The sequence below is a fragment of the Gymnogyps californianus genome, chromosome 1, assembly GCF_018139145.2.
Source record: "Gymnogyps californianus isolate 813 chromosome 1, ASM1813914v2, whole genome shotgun sequence".
NCBI lineage: Eukaryota > Metazoa > Chordata > Aves > Accipitriformes > Cathartidae > Gymnogyps > Gymnogyps californianus.
In genome coordinates, this window is record NC_059471.1 from 218,505,853 (window position 1) to 218,528,844 (window position 22,992).

A 22,992-nucleotide genomic window follows, 5' to 3' on the forward strand; every position below is an offset into this window, starting at 1 on the left:
CTGAGGAGGGGACGTGGAGAGGGAGGTGCTGAGCTCTTCTCCCTGGGATCCAGGGACAGGACGCGTGGGAATGGTTCAAAGCTGCGCCAGGGGAGGTTCAGACTGGACATTAGGAAGCATTTCTTTACCGAGAGGGTGGTCGAACCCTGGAAGAGCCCTTCCTGGAGAGGTGGTCGATGCCCCAAGCCTGTCAGTGTTTAAGAGGCATTTGGACAATGCCCTTAATAACACGCTCTAAGTTTTGGTCAGCCCTGAAGTGTTCAGGCAGTTGGACTAGATGATCGTTGTAGGTCCCTTCCAAGTGAAAATACTCTATTCTATTCTATTCTATTCTAGACTATCCTATTCTATTCCATTCTTTGCAAATACTGCTTTTCTTGGACAAGTTACTTTTATTACTAGCCAAGCTTAGCAGTGAAAAATATTACAGGTTAATTCAAGCAGAGCAAATTGTTAAGATCGGGGTTAAACCACAACAAGATCCCAGGTACTTCACCAGAAACACATTTACAGAGTGAAAAATAAAATAATACCGTAGCTGCCTTGGTACTTCTCACCTAAAATCCTGAAGGTGTGTCTCAGTTCAAAGGCCAGGGTAGGAAGCCGCACACCACTGTTCAGACACCCAAACAGAGCATTGGAGCAGCAGGTAGGTCAACAGATAGCAAGTACTAATGGAGTACGTGTATTTGGGTGCAGGGAGAAAAGGGGTGCTCTGGCAGTTATTTAAAATCCGCTCCTGAATTTTTAAATTTCTAAGGCTACAGCATCTTCTCCCCAACAGCGTATCGGATCAGCTGCTTCGGGAGATACACAAATCACGGGAAGCAATCATCTCAGGGAACTTCATGAATAACCTGCCCTGCCTGGTGGCTTCTCCCCAGACTAAGCAGACAAAAGAAAGCTCGTGCCCTGAAGCGAGGACTAAGAGCCATTTCCTGGGGGTTTTTTTTGGTTTTTTTTTTTAACACTTAATTTGTATTATTGGCAATATCCTTGCTATTCATAAAATTATCCACTCCTTTCTTAGAAAGTAGATTCCCAAGTCAGGGACCGCGTGTCCCTCTACCGCTTCCACAGAACCCACCATAACCAGATGCCAACGAGCATTAACTGACCTAGGAACAATATTCCTCTACCCAGGGAACGGGTAGCATGGATTTGCTAAGACCATGTGAGGTGCAGCCGCTGTATGAGCTCTAGCAACCACTGTTTACAGGGATGGCCCCAGGGAAGTATATGTATTTTATGAACCATATTACTAAAAAGATAGTGCCTGATCTGTGGTCAGGTTAGCCAGGAAGAGGGAGGTTGCTCTAGTCTAGGCACGGAAGACTGACTGGTTGAGTTCAGGATATTACAAGCCAAGAAATACCATCTTTCAGCATTTTGAGCACAGGTCTATCATTTGTGTATGTGAAAGGTAGGGATGGTATCTCTGGGCCGAGAAATGTAGAAGCGAATCCACCTGCTCATCACTTTCCGTCACAGTGCTGAGTGAAGGGGCTGCTACATCGCTTCCCATCTGCTCCAAATGATTCCCTAAGGCAACGGCTGCAGGCAAATCCCATGTCCGAAAGCTGCAGCTCGTCTCCTGCAGGGACCAGAATAAAACAACCTTTGTCCAAACGCTCAGTTGGTTTGACTGGGACATCGCCTCCTCCCAGTACTGGACAGAGGTGGAGATGGGGTGGACTGGGAAGGACTGGCTCTCCAGGGCAGTGGAGAGCATTCTCTGCTGGGGGTGCAACTGATGGGGCAGCTCACACGGATGGGCAAATCTGGGCTTGGGAAGGAATCAACTCTCAGCAAAACTGGTAGAAGCCATGCAAGATTTTCACCATCCTCTGCAGCACGGAGTGCAGTTTCCATTGAGGATCATCTAGCTGAGTCTCACTTAATAACCAGCCCCCTCCCTCTGCAGGGACTTTGCTGATGCTCTGGTCCCTCCCATTTTCAGACCCCTTCTCCGGTTCACCTCACGAGGCCTGAACTGTTTTGCACAGAGTATCTAAATGAAGCGTGAGTGGTGGTGACACTGACGGGGCCAAGACCAAGAGTCCCAGTGCTCTTTCCAGCTTAAACCCCATGGCAGCATGAAGCACCAGGCTGAGTGGCTGGGAAATACGGGGGTGACTCAGAGCCACCACATTCACCTCTCTGTCAAGAGGATGCTGCTCCCCAAGGGGCTTCGGCAGACTCACCAGCACCCCTGTCCCAGATGGCAGCACGGCAGACCATGCCCACCCTGCGAGGGCTTCCAAGCCACGACCCTCTGCAGCCACGCGCTGCTCAGTGCCCCCTGCAGCAATGCCAGGCTGCGAATCCGTAAGCCAGACCCAAGTCCCACACAGCCTCACGCCCACTGCTTACTCCGCTCCAAGTCCTCTCTTTCAGCCTCAGCAGACAAAGGAAAATAAAGAGACTGCAAATGTTAGGAGGGCAAACAAGAAAAAAGAAAGAAAAAAGGAACCAGGACAAAATTTATCCCATTTTTCCTAACACAATAGCTGCAAGTCTGATCTGGCAAAAAAAACCGGATGCCATTTTGAGCCCTGAAGTTTCACTTCACGTTACACAGACTGATGTGAGCAGCACACGGACAGACACGTATGTCACATACATAGGGAAGGGGAGAGAGAGGGGAGGAAGAGACAGCAACCATATTCCGACAGGAACGCAAACACACCCACCAGCACACAGAGCCCTTTCGCGATACAGACAGAACAAAGACAATTCAGGAATCCCCACAGAAAATCACACCCAAGATTAAAGCCCAAATCACAACGATCTTCAGCCACACTGACGTCCAGGAAAGGAGCAGCACTACCAAATGAGCTGGCAGCCACGAGTTTAAGCTTTCTCTCCTGCATCTTGCACCCTACATGCAAGGAAGGGACGGAAGCATGCACCGCTGTGCCCCTGCTTTCAGCAGCTGCATTTCTGAGATCCCCTCGCCTCTCCCCAGCCTTCAGTCTGGAAGTGCTGGAGAGAGGACTCTCCAGCCAGAGGTGGACCTGCCTCCTGAGCACAGGGGCTGAAGCCTGTTTCCTATGTGAATATGAGCACATTCATCACCAGCCCCCCAAGGGACTCTCTTTTCTTGTGGCAAAAAGATCGGTTTCTGGCAAGAGGAGCCACAGTAACAACGCGGTCCAAGATACGGGCTGCACGAGCACAGCTGCTCCAGGGCTGTGCAGGGGACGCGAGCCCCAGGCACGAGCAGAGGCTCTCTGGCAGCACAGGGTCGAAGGTATGGTGGCAGCTGCAGGACAGACACCTACTGGTTTGCCCTCATGCTGGGGCTGAACCCCAACACAGCCAGGGCTCCCAAGAGAAGGACTCCAACTCTACACAGCCAAAGTATAGTGAAATACTTCAAGCATTTAAAAAAAAAAGCCACAGAGGACACAGGCCCTGCCCCACGGGGCTTACATCTGCACCTGAGACAGAGCAGTTGCACTTTATACGCCCAGTAACCAGGCAGAAGTGAAAACTCCTACAAATGCAAAGCTACGAATACCAGCATCTGTACCAGAGAAACACCCCAGAAAGTGCGAGAGATGCACGTTTGCCACGAATGGCATTTTCTGTACAATGCACGTAACCAGAGATAAGCTGCACTCATACTGCCTAGCCGCCAGAGAAGAAGAGAGTCCCCTAAGAGACCCCAATGCACAGGGGCTCGTGGGCTGCGGGGTGCAGCCAGGGAAATGGGGTCCTGAGCACCAGCCAAAGCAAGGAGAAGGAGCTTTCCCTCCCAGCCCCAGGACCAAGTGAAAGAAGCAGCCCTTACCTTTGGCCCCTCGCAACACAAACCCGAATCCCTCATGCTCCCTCTTCTGCAGCACGGCCGTCTTCTCCTCTATGATGTAGTCACTGGGCAGGAAAGAGCACAAGAGAATGATGCTAGGGTTAGATTTCAGCACCATGCTGCCAGGCGGAGGTGGCCTTTGTGCCTGTGACAAGGAGACCTCTTCTCATCGACCGTTTCATCTCAGCAAGGAGTTGGGCACAATCTGCTTCCCTCCCTCCCTTGCCCAAAGTCAGAACAAAAAGACGAAAGCTACTTTCCCTCAACGTGTAGGTGGAGGAAAGCCCTGGCTGCCTGGATCACCCTTCTGCCCACCGGTCCCCTTCTCAGTCACCTGCATACGCATGCAGGGAGCTTACTGATCCCACTTTGGGCTTCCCTTTAAATGATGCCCTTAGCATATAACTGAAGAGTGGAGCGCCTGAGCAGAGGAGGTGCGGGGGGAGGCAGCCATCCATCCATCAGGGAAGCAGCTCTCTGAGACTTTCCGGTTGCCTCTCGTATGAAAAAATTAGACGCTTGACGAAAGGAGAGGTGCCTCTTTGGTAAGTTCCCTGGGAGGGAGAACAGCAGAGTTTATATCCTCATCCCGGCGCTCTGATCTTCTCTTAAAATCCCCCCCCCGCGTTGCTAAGTAACGGTCTGTCATTAGCAGAGGGGGGATGCATTGCATTGTCCTAGTTTAACAAAGCTGCTCTCCCTGCCCTCCGCCGTGGCCAGACGAGAAGAATGGGGAAAATCCAGCAGTGGAGAGAGAGGAACGGACGCGCAGCTCCGCGCGGACCCCGGCCGCCAGCGACCCTTCCAACAAACCACCTCTACACGCGCCGGGAGGGGCGGGGGGCGCGCGGGGAGGGGAGACGGGAGAGGGATTCTCTCAGCAAACGGGAGCTTAAATGCAGCCCTGCAAATCCCTCCCAGCAGAGCCGCATGTCTGACATCAGAGTGGAATTAATCAGGGACCTCGGTCCTTCTCGGCAGCGCGGGGAAGGAGCTTTGCACACCAAGCCAAAGCTGAGAGAGGCAGAGAAGGAGCGATGGCGCGGGCCGGCCCCCAGACCTGGGTGCGCGCAGCCAGCGACGGGGTCTGCCCAGCGCGCAGAGGCGGGGAACAAAGACCCGCGCAGCACCGCACTGCACAGAAACACGCTGCCAAGGAGCAGGTAGAGCGGCGGGCGCGCGGGCGGGCGCGCTCGCAGGAGGGAGGCGGCGGCCGTGGACGGGCGCTGGCACGGAGCAGGCCGGGTTCGCACACTGCGGTATGAGGTGCCCCAACATGCGCGGCACCGCCGCTGCAGGCAGGCACACGCCCCGCCGGCACACGCGTCCCGTGCCACGCCGCGCCACGCCCGCCACCTCCTGCCACTTGCTGCAGGGAAGGGGTCGCCTGCCGGGGCTCAGGCTGCACCCCGCATTGCCCCGCGTCACCCCACCGGGACCCTGCCAAACACAGCAGGGTCGGGGAGGGAGCGGGTCCTTCCGGATGGAAGGCGATGGGCTCGCAGCGCTGCTGCGTGGACTGGGCTGGCAACCCACATTTTTGGGTGTACTTTGTAGCAGCCATGGATGGCGACCGACAAGCACCGGGAGAGGACACACCTCTCTGTCCTGGCCAGCTGTAGCCTCATCTGCCAGTGCTGCATTTATAGGCATCGCAGTCCCTTTTTGGGTAGGTAGTTCTGTGATTCTGCCATGAACACCACAAGAGTATCTAGCTCCTAGGAAGACGCACAGAAATATTCCTTTGCTTTCCAGACCAAGGGAGGGTGATCACAAAAGTCGATACATGCAATGACTGCAGGTACTGAGGCAGTCCGGAAGACATACAACAGACATCGTCCACAGACACTAACACAACACACAAGCCTGAATTCCTTGGACTTCCCTGATATTTCACTTTGTGCTACAATTTTGGGCATGCTTAGGCATTATCCATGAAAAAATAGGGTATCTATAAAACCAGTGACTTCATGCAACAAAGTACCTAGACATAGATAAACTTCAACAAAACTATGTGAACCGCTTTAAAGGAGGCAGCTGCTGTCATACAGTCATCCCTTTATGTCACATTTTCAATGCACTGCCTGTCTTTCAAAAGCAGAGCTGGTTACGCATATGTTCCTCAATATGCATAAAACTCTCCCCTCTACAATGAAATCCTCTCTTCCAAGTGTAGAGTGTCCTACTGGAAGCAGATTCATAACTACCATGCCCAGAAGAGGTCATTACGGTAACATAATCCTCCTGTCCAGGTAACAAGAGCCAGACAACCTCAAACTGTGATTCCTGTATCGAAGTAGTTGTGGATGCCCCATAATTGGAACTGTTCAAGGTCAGGTTGGACGGGGCTTTGAGCAAGCTGATCTAGTGAAAGATGTCCTTGCCCATGGCAGGAGGGTTGGACTAGATGGTCTTTGAAAGTCCCTTCCAACCCAAACCATTCCGTGATTCCGCAATAAGCCTTTATCTTCTATTTGAACTATGAGTTACCATTTAGGAAGAGCGCTAGACCTAAGACATTTCACATCCACAGGAATATCCCTCCTTTTCCATATGAGACGTCAATCCCTTGGAGACGACCTGTGCCTGATCTTAACCCCATACCAGGAGCAAATTCTGCCACCTCTACAATCACGTGTTTGTGCATGTGTATATGCAAGAGAAAGAGAGAGAAGGAAAGGGAAACAAATGTTTATGTACAAAACCATGTTTTCTGTTTTACCTGGTGGTGGGCTGAAGTGCCCAATTAGTCCTGCTGCAATTGCTTTGTCAATGAGAAAGTGAGGAATCCACGATGAAAGAAAATTCTGTACCTCTAATTCCTCTGTGGTTGTTTCATCCACATGATAAACTGAAGAAACTCTTGACAAAACTGCTTGTACACTGTGTAAGCACAATTTCACCCAGCCTCCCCCACCAATCCTCATCTACCAAGATTTCCTGCAATAATGTAAGCCTTTAAATAAGTTAGACCTGCTGCTGCTATTACCAAAAGTTATTCTGCAGAAAGAATATTTGATTCTTTCCGCGACCTCTGAATTATTCCTCCTCCTACAAATAAACTGGCAAGAAGTACCTTAATTCAAAACCCTAAACTTGTCAGAAACAATAGGAAAACTCCCCAACACACTACTTTCTGTCCCTGAATGCTCCAAAAGTACGTATGTAGAGCTACCTGTGGGATTTTTAGAAATGTTGGACGTTTATTTGTTTTAGCTCACTCTCCTCCTCTGTGTCATCCGCAGAAGGATTTATGAAGTTAGACTTGCAGGAGGGATCTTGCAAAAGCACTCCCAGTTTAAGTCCCTCCAGAACCTGCACACCCTTTGCCTGTTGCCATCCAGCTCCACAGGCACCTAAAAATCCTCAGCTTTGTAACTGACTACAGTAAAATCCATTGGACATCTTCACGTTTGGATATAATCACACTAATTAGTTCTAGAGATAGATGTATATAAAAAGTGAAACAAAAAGTCCCGACATTTTTGTGAACTAGAATTGTGGGGGAGTAGAGAGACACCTGAGATGCCACTGATTGGCACTGCTGGAGCTCCAAGGGCTGGAAAAAGCAATAAAAACCCGCCTGGGGAAGGAGATGAAGCAGTGTAATCAAAGACCTGTGATAGTGTCATACTGAAAAGATAACCTGAATTACTCTTTTTTTCATTTTTGTCTAAACAAAAATAGGAGCTTTCAAAAAATAAGATGTAATAAGGAGGTATTTTAAGGTATCAGAGAAGGACTAAGCAAAATAATGATTTAATACTCTTGTGACATGAATGTTTAAAGAAAGTTATGATTCCCAATGGAAAACAGCACCTCAAGTTCACTGCCAGATTACTGTGCCCTACATATAACTGGTAAATGAATAAACAGACAAGCTAATGTAACGATACAGCGGCATTGGAGCTTGGCTCTTCAGAGCTGCTCCTCAAGGTGACACAAGGTCTACCAGATCATCTCATTTCTGCAGGGCTGAGTGTCAGACCTTCTGCTGGTTTGTCTTTTGTTGAAACCAAATTAAAGACAGTTAATGCACATGACACTTGACTAGGGCAAATTATTTTAGTAACTTTTCGACTCTTTAGAGGGGCTAACCTAATAGATCTATCAAATGAACAATTAAAAAATTAGCTTGGTTATGGCTGTACTAAATAGCTACAGTTAACTCCAGTCATCCTGGTAACACCGTAACAGCAAAGATAAGCTCTGATCTTAAAGTAAAAAACCAGCAGCGAGAAGAATGAAGAGGTTTTTTCAACTGTCTGGGCCTGGTGAAATTCACTGAAAGTGCCTAGGCAGTCAGCGGAAAGTATCTGACGTCTACGATGGGTTGTCTCTGAGAGCTTGCATGGGATGCATGACACTCCAGAAGATCTGAAAAAGGATGATGCCTGTCTTTAAAAACAGGTGGCAGAAAGATCAAAGGAAGTATAAAATGAAGCAACTCATCTTTAATTCCCAGGAAAATCCTCTAACAAACAGCACAACAGTTTAATAAAACATCTAGAAGAAAAGAAGGTGATAAATAGCAGGTGGCATGGATTTGAAAGAACTGATTGTGCTAAATGAACCTAATTTCTGTTTGAAGATAATAGGTCTCATGAACATGGGAAAGGCAGTTCTGTGATATGTATCTTGATGTCAGTTAAGCATTTTGAATGCCCTCACAAGGCATTCTCATAAAAAACAAAGGGAATATAAACTACTGCAAGGTGAGTAAATAGCTGGTTTGACACATTTTTCACTGTTGAACTGGAAGGATGTATCAAGTGGGATTTCACAGGGGTCTGTCTTGGGACAAGCTCAATGTTTTCACCAATGACTAGGATGTAACAGAGAGTAAACTTAAATTTGCAGAAGATCCCATCTGAGAGGACACCAGCACATTGGAAGAGCAGATTTGGATTCACGTGGTACTATCACTGGAGAAATGGTCTGAAAAATATCAGAGGAAAAAGAAAAAGTGCAAGGTACTACAGTCAGGAACTACGAAAAGAAAAACGGAAGATGGAGAAGGGCTGTCTGGGCAGCTAGCTGGCAGGAGAGGCCAGGAATGCCATCCTGGACTCACAAGCATCTCCAGCAGTGTCACACTTTTGTGAAAAAACGATGACAGACTGACTGGAGATACATAAACAGGAGTGCTGTCTAAGACCTGGAATAATCCTTCTGCCCTACTCCATGCTGCAGTAGCCTCGGGAGTCATCTAGTTAAATGTGGGCGTATATAAAACAAGCACCTACAGTGAGCAAGTCGCTCTGGGCTCCTTTTAGACTCAATGGAGAGCTATTAAGTGAAGTCAATGGAGCTGTGATTCATCCCATGCTGAAATGACCGCCCACATTTTGTCAAATGAATGGCACCCCTGGCTCCACTGACTGCACACATCTGTATCGACTCCCAGGGTGAGCCAGGGCGATGAGCTCAGACACCTACATGGTAGACACCTACAATGAAGTGATGTGAATCACATTACTAAAGTTAGATAACACTCCAGTTGCCCAGTTCTTAGCACCACGCTTCCAGAAGGACGTGGGTCAAGAGGAGAGAGTCCCGAGGAGGACACCTGGAAGATAAAAGGCCCAGCAGGACAGTAAAAACCTGGCTTGATTGATTGGCGTGATTATTCCCATGAGAAAATGCTTAAAAGGTGTCACACAACTTATCAGCAGTATTGATGCTGAAGCACAGGAACAGGGTGGTGATAGAAGGCCACTCACTGGGAACTTTTAGATAAATCTCCCTCAAGAAAAATTTAAGTTCAGCTGAAGCTGATGCTGGTGGAGAGATGGACCGCTTCAGGCTTCTCCCAGTAGAAACCTCACTCACATACTGTGGTGTTCCACACCCACAGCCAGGCAGTGCGAGGAGTTTAATTCTGCTCAGCTACCTCATGTAGGAAACATCACCCACAACAGAAGGATGATTTATAGTAATAGAAAATAAGTGGGGCACAGACCATGCTCTGGCCCCAAGAGCATGTAGTACAGCCTGAGTCTTTATGGACAAACTTTCTTCTCTCCTCCCAAAAATCAAAGCCATAACAGAGGGTAGCTCTTTCCAAACTGCATTCTACAAATTGCCTCTGGCTAGGGTTGGCCTTGCACTATGCTGGGCTTGTCCAGGAGAATGCAAGTTGGTTTGACTGGCCCGGATCAAATTTATTCCATAGAGCAAGCTAGCACTGAAACAGCATGGATGGTGACACGATGCAGGCAGGTCTCCTTCCTACCCCTATCTCACTTCATAGAGCAGATGAAGGGAGAGAGATCACAGATCACCCTTGGATTTATATGCCAAAGAGTTAAGCTTCTAGCAGAAGTCACCAGGGAACAGGCACGTCCTGGAGATTTGGGATCAGCTGGGCACATCACTATCGAACAGTCTGCTGAGCACAGCATCCCTCGCAGCGATGAAGCCTGGAGAGACCTACCCAGAGCCGAGTGCTCTGTGGGGGCTGCTGTCACACAGTCCTGCTCTTCTGCAGCGCGGATGCTAGCCAAAGCGTAACACAGCTGTATTTCTTGGCTCTATTTGAATACGAGAGAAAATGAATGACCACAGCGGGTCAAGATCAAGTGTCTCATCTCGAACGTTTACTGACAGCAGCAGCCTGGAGAAGAGGAAAGGAGCAGGTCTGAAGTGTCTTATTGCTGTCTCAGAAGAGCTCCCAGCCCAGAGACTGGCAGCCAGGGGACCTCAGCAACAACATCAGAAGTGAAACCGGGAAAAGCCCTATCCTGAATGGAAAAATAAACCATTTAAAACTCCACTGCAGACAAGGAAACCTCTGGGAACGTAGGCGACAGTGGTGCTTCTGTAACGAAAGCAAAGGACAGCAGGAAACAGAGAGGGGGCTAGAAGGAGCATATTTATGCTCCTAACTGGTCCTCAAGCACTGATTATCATCAGTAAGATTTTCTGTTTAATTCAGTCAGGAGGCAGCTCATCAAGACACTGATTATGAACTACGTCAAAAGCAAACTGACAGATGAAAAGCAACTCTAACTCCAGAAGAAACCATCTTCCAGTCACACACACACATGGTTTGAAAGTGCAGCAGAGCCTCCAGGAAGGATGTGTTGTTTCAGATCACATTCCCTCCAGCACTGGTCAAACACATTTCAGACACCAGCTAAAAACCCAAAGCCAGTGCTGCTCAGTCCCAGATGAAACGTGGGCTGTGAGTACCAGAGAAATTCTGAAGATCAGCTATTGCAGAAAGTGAGGAAGACCATTAGTGAAAGGCACTGAAAAGCAGCATCTTCCCCATTCAAACACAGACAGTTTCCACAGAAAATCTTCAGTACTGGATTCATTTCATTTAAACACACCAAGCTGGTAACTTGTAGGGCATTAACCAAAACATTAAAATAAGACAGCTCATTAAGGGAGCAAAAAGTCTAAGAAAGTCCAAGACATGTTTTGCCTGGGCTCCAAACTAGCAGTGATACTCAGAAAGCTGTTAAGACCTTGCTGTGAATGCTGAAAAGCAGTCAAGTCAAGGAAAAGATGCCATCGCAGAGATGCACAGAAGATAAGCCCCTGGAATAATAATTCATCCTGGCAGAAGGAAGCTATTTGTCCTGGATTTTTATCCTCACTTGCCAGAAGAGGCATTGCAGCTGAATAGGTGATGCTCTCCAGCTCCTTCTCCCTGGATACGCTCTCCACCAGACAGGCTAACCCTGACACCGACAGTGACAGCGGACCACAGATGAGCAAACGTGGTCTCAGTCTGCAGGGAGACGAGTTCAGGTCCATCATTCACAGCCTCCCATTATCACTTCTTCAGCAAGCGGTGCAAAATGGTGTCTACTGAAAAAGGAGGCAAAGGCAGCCTCTGATCCACGCTTAGCGCTGCCAAATTACCGATGTCACCTCTGGGAATTCTGCTCCACAGAAAGAGCATTGTTCAGAGCTGACGTCGGAGCCATTTGGCTGCACAGATGCACAGAGAGACAGATAAGGTAACATGCAACAGCATCTCAAATCTTAGCATGTATCGCTAGCTCACGAAACTCATACTGCTTATATTTAAAGGGGAAAACGGTCACAAACAGAGGGGTGTTACAGCAGTTAGTCCCACCGCTGCCTTCAGCTGCCACATGTACTGGGAAAGGACAAATGACACCTAAAATCTCCCTTTGCTGGAACGAAAGGAGATTAAAGAACATTATGTCTGCCTCTTGCCCCATACGCATTCAGGAAAGAACAATGCATATTTCTATAAATAATAAAAACAAGTCCTAGAAAATCCAAATTCTACAATGTGGATTTATTCCATCCTCAGCAAAGGAGACAGATGGAGACTGTTTAAGGGCACTGTGCTGGAGACACAGTACAAATACATGCCACAGATTGAGAAAGAACAGAAAGAAGCTGGCATGGCTAAACAGCAGGGAAGTGGAGGTTATTAAAACCAAGAAAACATCCTTCATAAAGCTGAAACCGTATTCAAATGAGGAACATGGAAAGAATCGTGATCTCTTGCAGGTTGAATGTAGAAACACAGTATGACAAGCCAAATATGAATCTGTGGAACAATTTGCAAAAGACATCAAAACTAATACTAAATCAGTTTTCAAGTGCATATGGAGCAGGAAGCCTACCATGTTTGGGGTCAGGTGATCGTGATGTCAAAGCAGCAGCCAGAGAAGGTAAGGCCATAACAGAGAAACTAAATACAATTTTTGCTTCCCTGCTGTGCGGAGGTTTCCCCTCCAGAAGCGCAGAGACTTGTAGGTAGACAGATCCGAAACTGAAGCATCTCTACAAGAGGTTATGGAACAAAAAGGAGAGGCACAAGCCACCAGGACCAGACAGTAGACAGCTAAGTGTCTAGAGTACCTTGTGGGTGACAGAGCTGTGCCACTCATGGTGCCTGGGCTGTGGTGAGAAGCTCAGTGGGACCTGGGGCCGGGACGGTGGGCATATGATGCCTGTTTTTACAGGGGTGCCAGCAGAGAAGGAAGGCGCTGCAGGTCCATCATCCTGACGCCTCACTGGGCAAGGCTCTAGCAAGTGGAACAAGCAGAGAGCCAGCCAACACATCGATAAATATTACACTTGGGAAAGCTAACATGGCATTTTAAGGGAATGTCTTGCCTCAAACTCCAGTAACAAGTGATGTCCCTCAAGGGTCTGTACTGGGACAAGTACTATTTAGTATCTTCATTAACAACATAGTGGGATTGAGTGCACCCTCACCAAGCTTGCCAACAACACCAAGCTGTGTGGTGCGGTTGACATGCTGGAGGGAAGGGATGCCATCCAGAGGGACCTCGACAGGCTTGAGAGGTGGGCCCATGCAAATCTCACGAAGTTTAACGAGGCCCAGTGCAAGGCCCTGCACACAGGCAATTGTCAGTATCAGTACAGACTGGGGGATGAATGGATTGAGAGCAGCCCTGTGGAGAAGGACTTGGGGGTACTGGTGGATGAAAAATTGGACAGGAGCTGGCAACGTGCACTTGCAGCCCAGAAAGCCAACCATATCCTGGGCTGCATCAAAAGAAGCATGGCCAGCAGGTCGAGGGAGGGGATTCTCCCCCTCTACTCAGCTCTGGTGAGACCCCACCTGCAGTACTGCGTCCAGCTCTGGGGTCTTCAGTACAAGAAAGACATGGACCTGTTAGAGCAGGTCCAGAGCAGGCCATGGAAATGATCAGGGGGCTGGAACACTTCTCCTGTGAAGAAAGGCTGAGAGAGTTGGGGTTGTTCAGTCTGGAGAAGAGAAGGCTCTGGGGACACCTTATTGCAGCTTTTCAATATATAAAGGGGGCTTGTAAGAAAGATGGAGAAAGACTTTTTACCAGGGCCTGTAGTGATGGGAGAAGGGGTAACAGTTTTAAACTGAAAGAGGGCAGCTTTAGATTAGATAAGGAAGAAATGTTTTATGCTGAGGGTGGTGACGCTCAGGAACCACTGGAACAGGTTGCCCAGAGAAGTTGTGGATGCCCCCTCCCTGGAGGTGTTCAAGGCCACGGTGGATGGGGCTTTGAGCAACCTGACCTAGGGAAAGATGTCCCTGCCCGTGGCAGGCGGGTTGGACTAGATGGCCTTTAAAGGTCCCTCCCAACCCAAACCATCCTATGATCCTATGATAAAGCACATAGGGATGCAGGTAAGGGAGGTCCCTCCCCACCTCCGGCAATTCTGGGATTCTGTAGAGAGTGGGGAAAAACCCAACCTACAGTGCTACTGTCAGCCACCTCAGGAGACACCCTCAGTCCCCAAAACCAATCAGTGCAGAAGGGCTTGTGTCGCCATTGCTCGGGCACTCTCCCTTAGAGCCCAGCGCCTGCGCCCATGCTGCCCAGCGCTGGCTCGGGTGTCCCCTGGGAACGAACACACCGTCTTTTTTTTTAATGTGTTTTTGGTTCAAAATGCTCAAATAACCCGAGGACTGTGCCACACCTGATGAAGGAGTGTTTCACAACATGGTGCTAAGGGGGAGCACTACACGAGCATGGCACAGGGACAGGCAACGGTGTTTGAGGGTACAGGACCTGCTAGGATTATATTGGAGGATCATGCACGGAGGAGACAGCCGAACTCAACAGTCTCTTCAGTAGCACCTTTAGCAAGTCCTCACTAGAATTAAATAGCCCCAGAACCACAACAAGGTTCCAGAGATGCAGTGGGCCAACACCAGAACAGAGCAAGGGGTGAACTGCCGTGCAGCCAGAGGGAATGACCGATGGGAAAAAAAGCAGAGATCCGAGTTATTTGACAACAAAAACTTAACTGAAGTCTACTTGGATTTCCAAAAGCATTTGATAAGGTCTCTCATTAAAATCTCTTGAGGAAGCTAAGAAGCCATGGGATAAAAAGGAAGGTTTTTACATGTTAAATTTGTTAAAAGGTTTAAAATAGAAGTAAATGATTGGATTTCACATCAGAAGAAAGGTCAGCAGTGGGGTCTCACGGGGATCGGTGCCAGGACTTATGCTGCTCAACACAGCCCTAGATCATTTATGAGAGAGGAATGAAAGAGAGGTAACGAGGTTTGCTGATAATGCTGCATTATTCAGGATAGTAAAGATGAGGAAAATTGTGAGGAACTGTAGAAAGACCTTAAAATGTAAGATGAAATGTAAGGTGGAGAAAAACTGATGCACATGGGAAAAAATAATTCTATCCTCATACATAAAATCACAGGCTCTGAGCTGACCATTACTACCAGGATTAAGAACTTGGGGATACGGTAGACAGTTCATGAAGAGCGTCAGCCTAATGTCCTACAACGGCCAGGAACAATGAGCAAAGAAAAGTGAGTTAGACAGAGGAACATTATACCACTGGCACAGACAAAGTGCCCCCACATCTTAAATACTTGCAGTAACTCTGATCCCCCATTTTGGAAAAGAATACAACAAAACTGGAAAAAAAGAAAGATGACATGGACTGTCCAAAGTATGGAAAGATTTTCTGTACAAGGAATGGTGCTGCTTAGTACCGCTTAACCTGGAAAAACCACAACACGGGGAAATGGTTCTACCAGATCCTGAGTGCTACCGAGGGGGCTAACGGTGGCCTGCCTATTGCCTTCTCCAGCACAAGGACTAGGCCACATCAAACGAACCTAGAAGATCATGTTTGAAATAAACTGCATTTTTCACATGACATGGAATAAAGTTTCCTCTTGCCACAGGATATTGTGCTAAAAATCTTCATGGAATCAAGGAGCAACTGGACAAGGTCCTGGAAGAGCAATCCTTGAAGTATTACTGCATACAGGACACACTTTGGATGGAGAATCGCCAACCCACAAGCTGTTGGACATGGACAGAGCATGCTGGAGAAGCATCACTGCATACATGCCCTGTTCCCATCTCCTTCCCTGGTCACCCAGGATGGCTCTCAGTCAAAGGAGAAGTGGACTTTCTGCCTAAGCCAGTACAACCTTCCTACGAAGCCTGGCAAAAGCCCTTCTCAGCTCACAAACTACACACCTGAGCTGAAAAGAGTCACGTCTGCAGTATGTCGGCAGCACGCTGCTCAGTCTTTTCTTCTAGAAAACCCACTTAAGTGTTTGAAAAGAAATGTGGCTCTAAGGAATCAAACCCATCACACCTAAATCACTTCTGAAAGCTTGCCGGTAGAAACCGCAGGAGCAGCAGGCTGTGCAGCAGACACATCTGAACTCCTCGCGCAGCCGGAGCCGCTCACCGCACTCTCTGGCTACTTTGACAATGAATGCAGGAACGTGCAGTTTCTGAATCAAGCCCACAAACAGCACTGAAGGCTGGCTGTCCTCGGCCCGTCAGGACCGTCAGTGACCTGACTGGTGGCCCTGCTTCATGCTCTGGCACCTGGGATGTTTGAAGTGATTCATGTTGATAGCTCTGTTCAGACCCTAACCTTCAACACCGGAAAAAACCCTCACCCATAAAACAAAAGATTAAAGCTCAAAGAGAGCCAAGCATTTAATCATACCTGATAGGAGCCCTGAGCCTCAGTAGCTGAAGAATAGTTACAGCACACCCCTTCACTGACAGCCCGTCCTCAGCCACCAGCTTTTGTCCATTTTGGTCATCGCTGCGTCATCATTGTAAGAATTAAATCAAAGAAACTCAGCGCAAGACCTTCCTGAAGAAGGTGATGTGGACTGTATTTAACTTCTCCTACTAAGTTGACTCTGTCCACTCACATTCCCATAACCACGTACTCAGAACTGCCAAAGTGTGAGCTACCAAATACTCCGATGGAGGTCACTTGTGTGTACAAGGGACAGTGGCTGTTAAGTTCTCACCATGTCTCCTGGTTTCCTCTTGTTTGGCAAAACCAAACTATACTTCAGACAGATCTTTCAGACCCTGTAGGAGTCAACAGTTATTATGACATGATCCTTGTCCTGAGTCTTTCTTGCTTTGCCCTCTTCAATCCTAACAAGGCTGCTGACAACTACCTTTTCTTTCCTCACTTGGGGTACGTAGTGACTACAGTCTGTCTTCCTGCAGATCGAAAGGATGAGGAACGGTACACACAGAGTGCGGTGACCTTGTCGCCATCCTCCTGTTATCAGAGTGCAGGTGGTCTGCCAATGAGTCATCTGTGTGGTGGCATTACCAGCACACAAGACTTCCATCTAACGCAGCATCTGCACTGTGGGCAGCCCAGGTCAGCAACACAGCCTTCAGTGTTGAGTGGTTTTACTGCTGAGCGTGTTTGGGGTTATGAGTACAGGCCATGCCTTTGGTCCCTGATCTACTGTCTCTCGTGGTGCCTTCTCATACAGACATTTGCATTGATACTTTAATCATACAACCCTTCATATGCTCTTACAAAATCTCCACACCAGGACTTACCCAGTGTCTGGGAGTCCTGACCTCCCAGCGGTGACGCCAGCCCCGTCACAGGCTGTGGTACTGGTTATGCTGACCAGTTCCGTCTGTGGAGTTGGTCACGCTCGCTTTGATGAAATACTCAGTGCTGGAGGGCAGCAACTCATCCAGGGTCACCAGATGTCAGGTTTTCTTGACACACACTTGTCGAATGAGCTGATCATCCTCAGACAGTGCTTTGGTCCTGTAATACTGGAAACTGCTGCACTCTGCAGATAGTCACTGGTCTTTCTCTTTGTGTTATTTAATGGTACCGATGGCTATGTGGCCCAAGATATGGGCACTGTTTCAAGTCACACCGGTTTGCATTAAAGGTAAATCCAGCTCACACCGGTTTGCATTAAAGGTAAATCCAACTCTCTGTGATAGCTGCAATACTTTCTGACATCATCCTCATGCAGCTCAAAGGTAGGTCCCAAAATCACTGAGAACAACTGTCTCACTGTCTTTTGAAAGATCTTAGATTCACAGGATATTCAAAACAGAAAGAAAAGAAGCTCATGTCCCCTAAATGGAGCAGTGAACGCAATGAGAAAATGTTTTTGCTGAAACTGTGCACTGGTGTCCAATTTGCTGAGCAGTTCAACACCTTGCAGCCTGCGGAAGGAGCGCCTGGGTTTCACACAACTGCTGGGTATTTGAGTTTCCCACTCTTGCTGAAATACCAGTGCATAAGCACACGACCTCAGAGGGCCTTGTTCTGAGGACCATGAGTGCACACCAAAACCTCATGGACTGATGCAGTAACTTGCTTGAGGGTCATATGTTGGAACTGATTTTCAACAGCCTTCATCAGTGGAGGCAGTACGCAGTGAGGCATCACTTTATCCTTGTTGTTTTACAAATTGTTTTATTTTACCAGGTGTACTGCTGCAACTTGAGATTTGACCAATTTAGTCCTAATTCTCTAAGAGCTCAACAGCAATTATTTAATTTCTCCAAGAGTACAGATGTCATGTATGTGGCATCTTACGCTGCAGCTGCTCCCTTGCTGTTCTGGCAATCCACAGGGATGACTTCTAGTGCCAGCAGACTCTTGTCATCGGCTGGTTTGTGACATGAGTCAGAGGGGACCTTTATAATTTCTTGGTGATGCCATGAATGGCTGTGCCCACCTTGAGGCAGCTTTGTATGTGTCAGAATATAAAATGCCCATGTCTCAGCTCTAATCATCAGAGTGTGTCCCTGGACAGCACTCCCACCATCATCAGCCGCTGCTAGCTCTGAGGTAAGGCTTTTCCCCTGACTGCACACATATATATGCTGATCCTTTCCATGATGTTTGCAACAAGAAATACTCTCAGCATGTAGGCGTGTCTCTATCAGGTATACACTGCGACTGCAGCTGCTCCAGACTCAGCATAAGCAGTGTAGTCACTATTGATCAACACATCCTTTATGGTCTTAACTGACAGCTCCTGTCTCTTTAATAAATGACTTAGCACCTTCAGAATGAGAAAAAACCTGAATGATGTTTTTTGGTTTTATGCCTTCAGTTGTCTAGCTGAAATGCTTTCTCATGAATCAAACCAGGCAGCAGCTGCAACGTCTCTGACCCATGCTGGTCCCTCTACAAGGAGCAGCGTGACTGTGCATCGCTCCAGCCAGGGCTGCACGCAGAGCCCTGATTCAATCTTCACCTCTCGCACTGGCTTGGCTGAGAGAGACCGCTGACAGCTCACACAGACCCAGCTCGGCTTCCTGGCCCATTTTAAGGGGCAGCATCGTGCAAAGATCATTTCACAAATTTACTCATCAGATGAAAATCACTTATCTCACAATACTGGATGGGTCCACTTTGCAAAACCACTTTGCAGTGTTCTGTGATAGGAAGAGGCCAGGTGGAATATCCTCCTGGGTGATCCCCACACAGCAGCCTCCAACACTATATTTTCTTCCCGGACTCACGTTTCCATGTCGTACTCATGATATCCAATAATTTGCACAATTCTCATTCTAATACTGTGGCTGTTTCCCTTGGGTCTGACACATTTCCTCTGTAATAATCATCATTAACTTTTTACTGTAATTAAGAATAACTTTAAGTTAACACACTCTGGCTCTCACAATGTATTTTGTCATCTCTGTTTAGAACATGAACACCCAGAAATACAACCTCTTTTTTTATATCTTCTATGCCGGTAATTCAACATTCAGTGCTTATAGTGGGTTTCCAACCAGCAAAGACACCATGTGAAAAACAATTAATTCCCTAAGCTGCCTCCTGTGTTTATCAGCTACTTCTACTGACATCAGTGACAAAGACACCTATTCCACTGACACAGCTAGAAGCAGCGTTAGCAAAATTCTGTTTGTACAACCCTAATGCTGCTAATATTCAACATGAGTGCTCCTTTGCTCCAAGTCCAGCTAGATGCAGAAAGTAACCTCTCAAACTTACAAACGGAGCGATGTAGGTGTGAATCATCAAGAGTCTGTCACCGTCTGGCACGAGCCACTTTTCTGGACATTACTGAATTTTAGTTAATAATCAATCACCTCCCCTTTCTTCCCCGTCCTCCCTTACTTACACATAAAATGGACTGCAGACAAAACCCAAATCTCTTCCTCAGGAACCTGTTCCAGAAACATATTTATTCCTTTTAATTTTGTACTGATAATAATACACGCCGGTTGTCCAGAGACCCAAATGTTCTCCCACCCATAAAAAAGCAACTCGAAACGACACGTACTGCTATGAAAGACCATCCTAGACCTGTCTCTGAACAGGAACGTGACCACAGCAAAACACAGCCCAACTGAAAAGCAAGCAAGGGTCATTTCCCCAGCCAAGGGCTCGCCCCTCGGGGCACCAGGCCCCCATGCTCCCCCAACGCATCCCAAGGCCTGTCAGCCAAAAACCCTCAGCTGAGTTTTACTATGGAAGAGTTCACGGTAATTTTTTAGAGAGCCTTGCTCACCACTGATGGTCTGAATTGGAAATCAATGCAGCGCATACATAATGTGCTTAGCCCAGCTTTCTTTGCTGCTAAGTAAGCTGTTTGTCACAGCATTAAGCTTACAAACAGTCTTCAAAAAATGAAAAGGCCTATATGACCATGACATAGGCATGTAATGTTGTGGTAAGGATTGTATGGGAGAAAGTAATGATCTGCTGAAAACTAAATGTGGAAAATAGCTTTCAGGCATGATTGCTACTCAAGGAAGCAGAAGAACATATGGATCTGAAACCTTGCATTTCTGTAGCTGTCTAAAAAAAAGGAACGTCGATCAGATCACCTACCGAAGCAGCAGACACCACGATACAGATTGCACCAGCAGCTCTGCAGACACCAACCATCACCTCGGCCTTGCTGCCTCCAAGTTCCATCTTACTCTCATTTAAACTCTTAACAAGTCCGAACTCACAGCACAGGAGTAATACTCCAGAGGCTTCTCTTAACACCAGGGGATGGTGCAGTAGAAAAAAGATCACATTTATTAGCAAAGTAATGCTTTTGACTTCTTGACTTCTTAAACTATGTATTTATTAGTCCACTTCAGTATAAATAATGAGGAAGCAAAAAAGTATTTCTACATGAAGACCACACATGAAAAACCCAAATTACATGAAAAAGTAATAGGAATGGAAATACTTTGATAATTAATACTTGCACCATGGGAACACACATAGCAACCCTGACAACTATTCCTGAAAAGACAGAAAAGAACATAAATGCAGCAGAAACTTAAGGAAAGCAAACAGAATACTATTTTTTTAAAAAAAGATACGTGATCCAAGTAATCACCAGCCTGAAAGTTAATTAGCGTTCCTAACAAAACAAACATTACACGAAAATCACCCTCACAAAGCATTCACAAGCAGCAGCAGCGTACCAGCACCCTCGATTGCTTTGAAGCCAGCGCTGCAGTCAGTGCACAGAGGAAGAGGGACAGATTTATGGTTTGATTCTCTTCTGCCCTGCAGCTCGAGTAGTCATTTACACCCACGCAAAGTAATTGTAAAACCTATTGTGATTTGTTAGTGTGTTATTCCTGCTGTGCACATGACTGTTTGTATTCATACACGCAAATATATGCAGCTAACATATGGGTAGCTCTACACACTCTTCTCAGGGCTGACGTGAGCATTCCTCGTCCGAGGATGCTGAGATCCTGCGCTCAGCAGGAGGGCAAGCGGCTGCATCGGCTCCAGCAAGCTGAGAAGATCCTGCTCAGGCTCCGTGCCACACAAACAGCTGGAGGTAACTCATGTCTGGCCAGAAAGCAGTGGGGACAGACTTATCTTCTGAACACCTTAATAATGCCATTAAAGATGCCCTTCACAAGCATGGCAGAAGGGACTGCAGGGCAAAGTAAAGGTTTTTTTGCCCTGCGGCATCATTTATGAAGCCGAAGCTGATAATTATACTGGGGGATAATTAGCATTCAGGTCTGCTACTGACAGACTTAACCCATTATTTATAGACAGGAACGTATGACAAGTGCAGTCCCGCAGACGGAAAGATGGGTGGAGAGCAAGTTTTAAGACCGTCAATTCTGCTTGCTCAAACCATGCTTATGTTGTACCAATACAACACACCATGGCTTCTGCTGCTCTCTGCCATTACCTCTACCTATGGTTTGCACTCAGCGCTGTTGCTGTGCCTTTTTCCAAAGCGCTGGGATCCGCCCTTCCCAGGGAAGGGAGTCAGTTGTGCACGCTACTGCTCACAGCAGTTTTGAAAAATGCCTCAAACAGGCAGCTGGTTGGTGCATCTCACTCACGTGCCTAGAGCTAACCTGATTAATACACAACCAACACACTTTTCTTTAGACTGCTAAGCACTGCAGGTTACTGCCACACACTCATTTCTTCTGCCTTCGTCTGTACCATGAAGCTTTGTCCACCATCGGGGTCATTTCAGCAGTTCAGCTCTCATGCACAGCCAGGAAAGCAGCAGCACCTCATTTGTACTCGGCACTGGTGAGGCCGCACCTCGAATACTGTGTGCAGTTTTGGGCCCCTCACTACAAGACAGACACTGAGGTGCTGGAGCGTGTCCAGAGAAGGGCAACGAAGCTGGTGAAGGGTCTGGAGAACAAGTCTTATGAGGATCGGCTGAGGGAACTGGGGTTGTTTAGCCTGCAGAAAAGGAGGCTAAGGGGAGACCTTACCACTCTCTACAACTACCTGAAAGGAGGTTGTAGCGAGGTGGGGGTCGGTCTCTTCTCCCAAGTAACAAGCGGTAGGATGAGAGGAAACGGCCTCAAGTTGCACCAGGGGAGGTTTAGATTGGATATTAGGAAAAATTTCTTCACCGACAGGGTTATCAAGCACTGGGACAGGCTGCCCAGGGAAGTGGTTGAGTCACCATCCCTGAAGGGATTTAAAAGACGTGTAGATGCGGTGCTTAGGGACATGGTTTAGTGGTGGACTTGGCAGTGTTAGGTTTACAGTTGGACTCAATGATCTTAAGGGTCTTTTCCAACCTAAATGATTCTGTGATTCCCCAAGTCAGCTGCCTCCAAGATCTGAGGTTCAACCTTCGCTTGCCACAAGATCTATGAAACCCACTGGAGAAAGTAAGATATTTAATTTCATGAGGATGAAAACAGCTCTTCCGGAATACCAGCGGGACCCATTATTAAATGACATCTCTGACTGAAACATCCAGTTTCCCATTTGGTGATTGAATTTTTCCTCACCCCACCGAAGCCCTACTTGGCCTTTACGTGAAGTGCCAGAACCAGCTATAATCATTCCTCTGGAATGAATCTTCTCTTCCTCAGCATCTCCTACAGAAGATGGGCCAAGAAGCTACTTTCAAATCCCCATAACTGATGTCAGCATATTAAATGTTGTACTAACTGGATTAAATTCAA

The 22,992-nt window shown here is 47.5% G+C and overlaps 1 protein-coding gene across 1 annotated transcript in view; it reads right to left on the reverse strand.

Annotated features, from left to right (window-relative positions):
- Positions 1 to 22,992, reverse strand: part of LOC127023404 (SH3 and multiple ankyrin repeat domains protein 3-like) — a 299,615-nt gene that overhangs the window by 22,261 nt on the left and 254,362 nt on the right. The window contains exon 17 of the mRNA XM_050907545.1: positions 3,797 to 3,879. Within this exon, the coding sequence (XP_050763502.1) occupies positions 3,797 to 3,879 (83 nt within the window). The remainder of the gene's footprint in view (positions 1 to 3,796; positions 3,880 to 22,992) is intronic.